The sequence below is a fragment of the Corapipo altera genome, unplaced genomic scaffold (assembly GCF_003945725.1).
Source record: "Corapipo altera isolate COAL_440 unplaced genomic scaffold, ASM394572v1 112, whole genome shotgun sequence".
Classification (NCBI taxonomy): Eukaryota; Metazoa; Chordata; class Aves; order Passeriformes; family Pipridae; genus Corapipo; species Corapipo altera.
In genome coordinates this window covers 9,081,578-9,093,596 of record NW_020884899.1, presented here as the reverse complement: position 1 = coordinate 9,093,596, position 12,019 = coordinate 9,081,578, and the positions used below count along the sequence as shown (strand labels likewise).

The window sequence follows — 12,019 nt, the reverse complement described above, 5'->3', positions numbered from 1 at the left end:
CATGCATTGGGATCATCCTTATGGGAGCAAATAACAATTTCTTTTTAGGATATGGCACAACTTGTAAGTTGTAAAATTCTTGCCTTGGCAATTCATTTGTCCTTTACTGTTAAATATCTTCTTTTGTTGTCTAAAACTCATTCACAGCTTCTGATGGGAAAACCCAAACTGCTGGGTTTTGGTAATACAATACTTTTAAAACAAAGCAGGATATCAGAAATGTTGGGTGTGTGGGGAACAGAAGTTCAAACGTGCCCCAAAAGCAGAAAGACCAAGGCAGATCTGTCTCAACACTTCCAGAAGCAGAACAGCCTCTGGCTGAACTCAGTCTTCACCTGACATCCATCTGGAGTCAGTCCTGCACCTCTGGTTCAATTTTACCCGCAGACTGTGGCCCCTGTGTTCAGTGAAAATGGTTTCATTTGAATCAAGAGCATCTGAGAGAGGTTTAAGGTACCCATAAAGGTATTTCAGATAACAGGGTGTCTCCAGCAGTGCAGAACACACACTGGATGCGAAAAGACTTCACTCAACTGAAAACAAAGCAGTGCTATTCATTTAAATATTGCATTATTGCATTTAAATTAACAGTAACTCGTTACAGAGACAGTTCCTGAGGATCTGAGCATCCTGGATCTGATCCAGTGGAGCACTTACTTTGCTTTGAACCAAGTGGGCTGCTGACTGTGTTCAGCTGATCTGTTGCTTGAAATGAAGCACATCCTTGAGATTTCTGCTTGATGGGGATCACAGTCCACGGCACCTTGTGGGACTGAGTCTGATGCAGCTCTTCTGTTATTACACTTTATAGAGCAGCACAATCATCTTTCCACAGTTAAAACTGAGGAACTAAACCTCCCCCAACAGTAATGGAATACTGTGACAGAAATGGAGCCAGTACCACTGCAGTAGGGTTAAACTGTATGTGCAATATCTGCTTTCAGGTTACCAAGGCAGCTTTCACTCCATACAAAACTGTTTCCACTATGGAGACTGCTACAGAACAATGGACCAGTCTGTCACCAGTGATGTGCTCACAGGGGAATCCCATTGCTTCAACCCTCTGAGGCAGAATGGCTACCACATACTCAATGCACCTTTAGCTTCAACAGGTAATTTATTCCACCAGTAAAGAATTATCCATATGATATTTTCAGCAGGAAGGGGAAAGAAGACGTTTTTGTAAGTCAGTGTTATTACAAAAATATGTTTGTATAAAAAACTTGAAATTCATTTGCATCTGTAAATATCCCAGAAGGAAAGCAGGGGGTTTTTTTTAATTTTAATCCTGCTCTATTTGACTGATGGACAAAGTCTTCTTCTGATGGATGTCATAGGCAACACACCTTCAGGAGAGCTTGGCAAACAAGGCACTTCTCCCATTTATTGTGTGGGCTGTTCACTGCACATCTCAGGTGTGCTCAGGCAGCTTTTTATAATCAGATCAAAGTTATAATTGCTAGGTTATTATAATGCTTCAATATTTTAATATCCTTTTCTTTTTCTGCTTTTAAAACCACAATTAAGAATGGTCAGAATTACTGAAATCAAACAAAAAGTGAGTATTGTCATGAAACACAACCATTTGCCACAGTCTTTACTGATGTATCTCCAAGGAAGTTTTCTCCATGTCTGTACTCAAAAGGGCATCTCGGTTAAGGACGATACTGGAAACATATGTTTAAATGCTTTTTGAAATGGGCCTGAGTCAGACCACAAAATTAGAGTTGACTTTCCTGTTTGTTTTGTATTAAAGGAGACTCTGTTCAGAGGGAGCGTGCACGCATTTGTCTGCTGCTCCATTCTGGAAAGTGTGTGATCAGTAACCAACACAAGGGAAACATTTAAGATGATGTTTCAGCTTCAACTTTGAATTCTTTAGTGTTATTCATAAGTTTGATGTTGCTGAAACATAGCTTTTTTTTTTTCATGTTAACATCAAATTTCAAGTTTAGATTGACAGCCTGCAATATTTAAAGAACAGACTAAATAAACTTTCCAAAAGAAATTGTAGCAGCAAAGAATAATACTGTGGCAAGACACCAACTTCAACAACAGTTGATTTTTCTGTCTGGGCCTAAACTATCATGAAATGTTTCTGTTTAATATTTTTGTTTTTAGAGTGGTTATTGAGGCATGCAAACACTTAAAAGGCTGAAACATAAACATATATGAAACATATAAATCTCATCTCATCTTTTAGCGTGTAAAATAGAACCATTCAGGTTTGCAAGATTCATCAAGGCTACGCATTAATTTTTTTCAGGCTTTTATAGCACCATTAATATTAAATGAGATCTCATCTCACAGGAATGCCAAATGTGACTGGCAAACAGCTGTTCCATGAATCACATTAACAGTCAATAAATTTTTATTTTCTGTTCAGGACGTTGGATAGTTTACTCTATCTGCAATCTAATAATGATTTCTGGGGTGTATGCTTATCTTGGGTTTTGTCCATCTGTGGTTGTGTATCCACCCTGTATACAGGCCCATCAAATAGAAATTAGCATAACATAAACAGTTGCAAAACTTACCAAAATACTGGTCACTCTGCTTGGCTGACACAGCACGGGGCAGATCAAGAGGCCAAGTTCATCCTCCAGAACCTTTGGACATTCACTGTGTGCCAGATCTCTGCAGACAGCAAAATCTGACCAGAGAACTAGCAGGAAATTCATATGTCATAGGAAAATGCAGAAATGTAAATAAGTAGAGAGTTGGTCTCAAATAATAAAAATGTACCTACTGGTAAAATACCCATAATTAAGCTGACAGGTCTCTGTGTATCCAGGACTGGCTGTGTAAGATCCAGGATCTGTCCCTGGCTGGTGGTGCCTGCACAGGTGTGGGCAGGTGGGAAAGACAAGAGAACCTGCTCCTTCCCACAGGTTTCCCACAGCTGTGAAAGTTTGGCATCATAAAAGGTGGAGGACAGAGAAGTTCTCCCCCTCCCCAGTGTCAGCCTGGCAAGCAGCAGCCAGCCCAGCCCGGGAAGGAGCCAGTGGGCTTTGGTGGGCTGAGGTGCTCAGTTCCTTCCACTCCTTCTGTGAGCCAGACCTGCCCCAGCCACTCTTCCTCAGACTTGCACTATGTAGGGAGCCACTAAATGTAAGATCCAGATTTCTTCTGGGTCTTAAGAGCAGCTGGGAGACACATGGAGCATTTTTCCCAAGTGCTATTAAAAAGGAAAAACACAAAACAAGAGGAGTGCATCACTTTGGGTGCACACTCCGTAGGATCTTTGCCCAATCATTGTTTTGACACCCTATTCACATGATGACTGTGCAGTCCCCAGGGAGCCACACTCTGGTACTTGCCCTTCACTGGCAAGTGCCTGGCTCTCCACAGGACGGGCGCTTCAGCTGTGAACACAAACCCTGGAGATCAGTCTGTGTGTGCATCTCCTGAGTGAGGCTTTAATGGGAAACCCCAGTCTTGTCATTAATGCTGTGCTGTCCTGTGTGATCCCGGGCTTTCCTCACCTGTACTGTGGCACTAACTCGTGTCCATCCCCCTTGTCCCATTCCAGGCTATGACACAATCCCTGAAGCACAGTGTGTGTCCGAAGACATGGTCTCCAGTGGAACAGATGAAAATGGGTTCTTCCAAAACGGCGCCTTTGATCACTGCTTGAATCACATTCCTTCCATCTACACAGATACCTAAAGCAGTGCTGGCCTTGTTTCCTTTATTATACCTATAACTGTGTATGTAATAACAAAGGGTTTGTTCAAGTACTTTTATTTAGTCTGTATCCTTGTATGTGCTCATTTAAATGAACACCTCACATTTACCAAACCATTTTATACATGAATAGTCTGTATAAGATAATATTGGAACCTGTTCCTTTGCTGTGGCACTTTGAAATTCATGCTTTAAGGGAATGAGGAGCATTTTAAGCAGCTTGTTTTGTAAGTTCTCTCAGTAAAGTGTAAATGTAAATTATATAATAAACTTGTAAAGAAGAGCTTTTTCATCTTGGAAAGTATGTTTCCATTTGAGAATGTTGTTCCCTTTAATCAGTTTTCATTTAACTTGTTGGTCAGTTCTTCTCTTTTTTTCTTTTTTTTTTTTTACTAAAAGGATTTTTTTTAATCACAGACCTCATGTATATAAAGATCTACATTTGCTCAGCTGGTTTTGTATTTTCAGTTTTACAAGAAAGCATTAAAAACTGGAAACAAGTGTACTGTCGTTCCTTAACACAGTCTGTCTCCCTGATAAATCCTGATATTACATTATTTAAATGCCTGAGAGTGATTTTAACAAAGCAGTGACATTTCAGTCACCGTGACATTAAAGCAGCCCAAGTGAACATGATGAAAACCAAGGGCTTCCAGCAGAACAGGCGTCACCTGCGGCAGTTTGGCTCCCCTGTCACTGTGGCTGCATTTCCCACCCTAGTGGTGATTCCTGGGATTCCAGGCATCCTCCAGGTGCTCCCAAGGTGTGCCAAGCAGGCACGTTAGACCTGAGCTTCTGAAAGTGTCCCATGGGGGTCTGTGAGAACAGTAAGGAAAAACTTAACTATAAATGTAAAAAATTGTTCCCATTTCCAAACCCCTGCAAGTTGGGCCTAATAAGGGATGTGCAGGCTGAGCATCGATCTGTGCCTGTTCATTTACAGCCCAGAGTTACCCAGGCTGCCACAGGGCACCACTGAAAAGCCGAACTGGGTTGAAACCAGTCAGTGACTGAGGGTGGGAGTTCCCTTTTTTCATCTCTTCTCCCTCCAGAAATGGGAAACAGCTCAGGTCCAACATGACACCTGTGTCCCAGTCCCAGAACCCTGCGGCCCAGGATCTGCTCCTGCAGGACCATCCCCATCCCCAGTGCCACTGCACTGCTCCTGCAGCCTCTGCAAACGTGGGAAAACCCCTGGATGCTGTTCCACCACAGCAGCCCTGCACTGAGGCTGATCCAGGCTGACCACAAAGCCAACTTGGATGCACTTGTTTCTCCAGGGCCTGGTTGCACCTTGTCAGTGGACGTGAAGGGGCCTCTGTATCCAATTTAGCTTTCTGTCCTCAAGAACTTTGAATGAAACTCAGACATCCAGGAAGTTTTACAGTTAGTCACTGCAGAACAAGGTTCATGGGGTTATGTGACCCCCCCCCTCTTCCATACAGGGTTCCTCAAGATCTCAAGGACACCCAGGCCCAGCTGCAAACCCGTTAATTGTGGCTGCCTGGCCTGGCCCCAGCAGCCCCTGGCAGCACTGACTCATCATTCCTCTCCCAGAATTAAAATCCATAAAGGCTCCAAATTGTGCCTTAAGCCTACACACGTGGCTTTGCTTCTGATCACTGCCACATTTGGCTTTCTGTCCCATTGTTTGTTTATTCTGATGCATCAGAGTTTGGGGTTTTTTTGGTCTCAAACATAAGTGGGCAGAACTCATTCTTAGAACATTAAACAAGGAGGCAGGTAGCTTAACAACTGCCAAGCAGGAAAAACTCTAGAGCTTTTGAAGGAAGACTTAGAAAAAACATATCCGAAGCCCAACAACGCTGTAATGTCTGAGACAAAAATCAAAATAATTCCTCTGCTTCAGTTAGTTGGAAACACAAAAAGGAAATCGTGTCTTAAAAACAAGATTAATTCAATTTCCTAAAAATTAAATAAATTCTTCTAAAAATGACATTTTTTTTTTTTTAGTTAAAAATATAAACCAACCAAACCTAAACATATTTGATCAATTACAAAAATATTTATGTCACAACAACCAGGCTGTTCAAAACCACACAATGATTCACAAAGGTTTGGGAAACTTAAAGCGTAGCAGCTGGAGTGATGATTTAATTCCACAATCTGTGTGAATCAGGTTTTCTGTAAATTAAAAGGATAGATTCAGAGAAATGCAAAGGCACTCGTTTGAGTCTGTATGGTTTGGAAAGTTATCCATAATAAAACCATTAAAATACACAATAGACCAAGTTAATGGTTACTTGTGTGCTGTGTACTTCATTATTGCCTTTTATTACATGTAAGTAGGGAAGTATCTCATGTAAGCTTTTCCTAAAGACACAAAGAAACCTTTCAATGGAATTTATGGCTTGGCAAGTTTCTCGTTGTGGTGCTGTAAAAACCCCACCAACTAATACTTATAATAACTGGGGTAAGGCTTTATATATAATGTAGAAAATTATTACCCTGTGGAATTAAAATGGAACTGCTGGTTCCAGTTGACTGTCAGATACTTTTTCAATCTAAGCAACAGAATTCAACTAATAAATTACAACACTACTTTATAAATAGCTACAAATAATTTCCCCAGTGACTGAAAACCCCATTTACCCCGTGTATGTACTCTGTGTGCACGCAGGACGCTTTAGGGATGACAAATAAGATGACCTTCAGTGGCTGATCAAGCTGGGAGAGAGAAGATGAATTTGAAGTTGACAGTGAAGCACTAAGGCCGTTCTTTGGGCTCTCCACCAGCCGGGCTGTGAGCCAAACATTCAGCAGGACTTCGGAGCTTTTAATGGGATCAAGCCCGAGCTTTTCATTTAATGGAAAACCAAAATGCTTGTTCTGTTCCTGTCCAGTGCTGCAGCACCTCACAAGCTACAGAAGTGACCATCAGAGGTGCCTTTGCAGGTGAGCTGAGATGTGCACACAGTCACAGAATCGTTTAGGCTGGGAAAGACCATCAAGACCATCGAGTCCAGAATGTGGACAACACTGTTTTAATGACCTCATTCCGATGTGGCACCATGGCCCAGGAATGGGCAAGCCCAAAGGCTCAGGTGTGCTGCAGGAATGGCTGTAGCCTGTGGCAGGGATGGGATGTGCTCCCACGGAAGGAATACAGACGGTGAGTACATTCTCAGATCATACTTTCTACTTATGTTCACATCAAACAGCAGGAACAGCTGCTGCTTGTGGAAAGGCTTCCCTGCTCCTGAGATTGTCCTTTCAACTGGATACATTTTCTAAATGGTAAAGCCCAAAAAACCAGATTCCAGAGCACATCGAGAGCACCGGTTGGATACTGCAATAGCTGTTACGCAAGCAGTGCAAAAAAACTCCAGTGCTTAAAACAACCACCAAGTATGTGAAAATAAACAGTGACTGTAAATTGAATTTAAATTGCATAAGAGTCAAATATTTCAATGGGGTTTGTTATGATCTTATTAAAAGGTACACGATTTTAGTTCAGCTTCTCCAGTATGTATTTGTATTAAATTAGATCAGTGCAACAGAAGATGAAAAAACAGCCAGCCTGTATCATTTAATTCATTGAAGGCACAAAGCCATTGGAATATTCCCTCCTGAGATAAGCCCTTCTGAGATCTGCAGAGTTACACTAAAAGCTCCTCTCTGCTTAAATTTCAAAGCAAACTGCAAACTCCCAAAGTGATTTGGAAGTCTACAGCCCAGAGTCAGCAGGAGAGCTGTAGCCATGTGGACTGTCAAAGCCTTGCAAGGCCATGTGTCTGTCAGCCTCTCAGAGCTGCAAAACCTGTCAAGCCATGACAGACATTTTTCTTTAAACCATCTCAACTACAGAAAGTCCCAATCTAGCCACAGCCCTTACAAAGATTGAGCTTTCTACTGAATTCCTACTGAGATGAAATTTGCCCGTTCCTTTGGCAAAAGATTTTTGTAGTGGTGATGAAGCCAGAAGAAAATGAAATAATTCTTCTGTGCAAACACAGATTTTCTGGCCAGAGCCAGTAACTCTCATTCAAAACCAAGTGACTCAATTTTAAAAGTGCATTTCTGGACCCGTGTTATATAGAAGTTCTCTTCAATTAATTAAAAACACCAAGAAAAGTATAGTGTCGGTTTTCAAAACTTTAGCAAGTTTGATTTTTCCAAGGAGTTTCACCCTCCTTTCTGAGGCTGTGACTCTGAACCCCCAAAGTGAGCCCATGTGGCAGGCACTGGGCTAGAATGAGCTGCTGGATGATACAGAGACATGGGAGGGCACATGGAGACACTGGCCAGGGACTGGGCTAGGAAGGGAGTGCATTAAGTGGTTTATTGTAGGATTAGACCTGGTTTTCCATGCTTTGAGGTTTCCTTCATTCCAGAAGGAAGTCCCCCCATCCCTGGGGCAATGGCAACAAGAAAGTCCCAGAGCAGCTCTTCTCCTCCCAGCATCTGAGCTCAGCGTGTTCAGACAGCACATTCAGGGTCTTCCTCTTACTTCAATAACTAAGGAAAGGCTTCCTTTCACCCTATTCCAGGTGTCCATGAGTTCTCAGCTTCCTCTCCTCCGAAGGAGGAGGCAGCATGTCCCAGGATGGAACTGAGGAGGCACAAAGGGACATCAAAATTCAGACAACATAAATCCCTCCCAGGACATCTCCTGGGACAAGGAAGGCTGAGCCTGTGCTGTGCCAGTGTCTTACATCCCTTCCTAAACAGCCAGGGCTCTTTTCTGAAACAGGGCATGACCTCCCCCAGCAACCTGAGCAAATGTGGTACCAAAGAAATCCCTCTGAACCGTTTGCCCTGAATATAACCCAAACAAACTGCTGAATTGCAATGGGCTGAGGGATAGATTTTTAAAGGTGTCTGAACGCACAAAAATGAAAAAGGGCATTAAGTGGGTTTTGTTTGTTTGTTTTTTCACAACTGCCTTAAATTGCTTTAATTTCATCTCCAGGGTTTCATTTCCTTCTGAGAAATCCTCTTAGGTGCCTATTTGCATCTTCAGGCACATTCTGCAAATCTGGGCTATATTGCATAATGAGTTTTCTCTCCTATCTCTTTCAGTTGAGAACCACACATTTGCCTAAGGAATTCTCTGTGGAGCTGAAATCTGTTAGGATTATAAATACAGGCTGAGCTGGGAACAGGCACTGGAAACTGCCATGAAGACCATGAACAGAAAACAGTGATTCTAGTCACACAAGATACCTGATATAGTTGGCAGGAAGGCAAAGCTAAACAAATGCAGGTTTACATTTTACTATTTAAAGAATAAAATATTCAACTTGAGTTCCATTAACACCTGTCACGACTCTGGTACATACTCAAATCCACATTTCTAATTTTACTGCTAAATAATCCCAAACTTGGCAGTTGGAAGGTAAAGCAAAATACCCAAGCTAAACATCTGAAGCAAATTGTAGCTCTCTGGAAGAGCCCTTCTGCTATATAAATGAAGGTCATATGTACAAATGATTAGAAGCTTAAGGAAATATGTCTTCTGCTTTTCTAAATTGATAACATACATATTGCATTAATATTCCCACATCAATTATTGGACACGTTCCCTGCTGTAAGAAAAACGCTATTTTTTTTTAAAATAATAATCCCTTGGAATAATATTCTTATACCAGCACAATTAACTCTTGCCACGCAGAGGGGAAAGAGGTTGATTTAATAAACTGCATCCAAAAAGCGTCAGTCCCTGGAGATGCCACCACCACCTGGGTGCACCCTGGTTTTGGGGGATGGTCAACAAGATGCAAGAGTTGTCCTTTCCCTGGTGAAAAAGGGACAGAGGTGACAGGTCTTGTTGGGGATGGGTTGGGGGGGAAGCAACCCAGATCCTCTGCCTTTGGTGTTACTGCCATGGCAGCTGCACTGATGGCAAACCTGGGAGCTCTGGTTATTTACCAACAGCAAAATAAACCCAGCAAAAAGACTCCTGAGACACTTGTTTCCTCTCTGCAAGGAGCAGCTTGTGCTTGGCAGCAGGCACTGGACAGGGTCTGACCCCAGGAGGATGGAGGACCCCCAAGTGCCCAGGCCCTGCCACGGCCCCACGGCTGAACTCGCACAGGGTCAGGGCAGTGCTGCTGCTGGCGACAGTCACCCCTTCAGCTGCCACTAAGCCACACTTGCCAGAAAGAACTTAATCCCAGGGCTCATAAAAATACTTCTGAAACACATTTTTTTCCTTTTGAAGTGCACCAGACCTCACAAAATACCAAGTATTTTCCATAAATGTTCCCAAGCTAAAATACACCTGAAGTCATCTTCACGCGTCTGGCAATGGGATAACGTATCCCATTACACCCTGAGCACCCAGGGCATGGCTGGAGACCCCCGTTGCCAAAGGGAGATGGTCTTGGCAGGGACATGAGAGAGCCCAGCTCTGGTGCTCCTTGCTGAGGATGGCAGAAGAGTCACCAATTCATCACAGCTGACGCTGAGCACAGCAAGCACAAAAATGCAAACAGTATTTATCACTTCTGACAGATTCCTCTATTTTCTGCTTTTTATTAGCTGACAAAGTCAGGCTCTTTTTGCCAGAGACAAAAGTCACTGGGCTGGGGGGTGGAGGGGGGAACAGGGGAATTATTTCCATTGAGAAACACTTCTGTATTTTTATCAAGCATCAGAACTGCGAGAGATCACAATTACAGTGGCCTGTTACAAATTACGGTGCCACTTCCAAATTTTGCAAGACCGTAGCCTCAAATCCCATGTTTTCTTGTCCCAGTGGATGGAGGTGTGTTCAGACTACAGGAAAAGCTACTGGAAATCGCTTGCCTACTGAACACCACCTTCCCTGCACGTTGACAGTCCTGGACTTTTCTGCTATTTCTCTTTCTCACAAGAGGGAGCTCCGGCTCTGGAATAACGGTATGAAAACATCCTACCCGGACCCTGCTTCTCTGCTGCCTCTGAAAACGCCCATCTCTTGTTCGAGGTCAGGCTCACCGGGCTCCTTTTGCAGTTAAAAAAACACCCATCAACAAGAGCTTGAAAATCAACATGAATTCCAACAATCAAAAAAGTTACCACTGTTATCAATTTCCCAGAATTTTCCTAGCGAATTCAATGGTTTTGAGCAGTGCCAGGAAGAGTAGTGATTGTCTCATAACTTTTGTCCCCTCTAAAATCAGATGGGCATTATGGCTGAGCAACGACATCTGATCATTCAGAAGTAATAAAATGGAATTAGACAACAAGAATACCAATAATCTTTATAATGTCCATTATCAGTATCTTTCTGATGTGAAGACCCCACAGCAAATCCCAGCATTTTGCACAGACTTTTCTTTAACCCCTCTCTCTATCCAAGTCCAATCCTGTCTCCTACCCAGACTCTTGGCTAAACTGGTGTCACCAGAGGATCGTGTGGGCACACCTTGGATTTCTGTGCTGATCTCATTTTTCACAGTATTAAGAAAAAAGTCCCCTCCCAAAGGGTTTCCTACTAGTAACAGCTCTCCCTCTCAGCTCTCCTCCTTCCAGCCCAACCCAGGTGGCCCCACGCAGCCACTGCACAGTTTGGGGGCTTAAAAATAAGTTATTGCAACACTCAAAGGCAGAGAGTTTATGTCAGGAACACTTCAGCACCCAGAAAACTGAGCTGGTCCAAAATCCAAACCCGAGACTGTGTGTCCTTGGGCTCCCTCTGCTGACCCCAGGATTATTTACAGATCCAAACCCATGAGGTTTTGGATGAAGCATGAAGCTTTACTATCACAATGCTGTCTGTAGTATTTCCAGTAATCCAGACATGTATCCCCAGGCTGGTACCAGGTGGACAGGGCTCCTCTGGGGCAGGGGCAGAAGGATGTGCTGGAGACTCCTGCTTTTTAGGGAAACCAAACCATGATGGGCCCCACACATGACCCAGACAGAAGCAACTGCCACTCACAAACCTCAGGCAGCAGTGACAGGAAAAGGGTCGTGCAGCTCAAGGCTTGGAGCCCTGGAATCTCACTGGATGAGGCCCCCAGGCAAAGTGGGGCCAGGTTGAAAATCCTTCTGATTTACTGTAAACGACAACTCTGTCTCAAAAATATAGATCTGCAAAGATCTTCTGTGACCAGCAATCCAAAGACCTTTGTATTTGTCTAAGCCTGAGGTAAAGAAGGCCTGAAGGCTGCGTGGGGTCTGCACAGCATCGAGGAGCCACCTCCCAGCCCCGTGTTCATCCCCTGCACTCGGAGCTGAGCCGGAGTAATTAAATGCAGCACAGATCTGTGACATAGTGTGAACAGGAATATAAAAAAGATTAAAAGGCGACTGTGGAAAGCTAGCGTGCTCCTCACATAATTAAAACAAGTTGCTCAAAGGCTGCTGCTCGCCTGCTGGCACA

At 43.3% G+C, this 12,019-nt stretch overlaps 1 protein-coding gene across 5 annotated transcripts in view; it reads left to right on the top strand.

The window, feature by feature from the left end:
- GLIS1 (GLIS family zinc finger 1) overlaps nucleotides 1–4,188 on the top strand; it is a 193,415-nt gene extending 189,227 nt beyond the window's left edge. For all 5 annotated transcript variants that reach the window (XM_027649004.1, XM_027649007.1, XM_027649003.1 and 2 more), the window contains 2 exons: nucleotides 945–1,112; nucleotides 3,533–4,188. In XM_027649004.1, the coding sequence (XP_027504805.1) occupies nucleotides 945–1,112; nucleotides 3,533–3,669 (305 nt within the window). In that variant the 3' untranslated portion in view covers nucleotides 3,670–4,188. The remainder of the gene's footprint in view (nucleotides 1–944; nucleotides 1,113–3,532) is intronic.
- The last annotated feature ends 7,831 nt before the right edge of the window (nucleotides 4,189–12,019 follow it).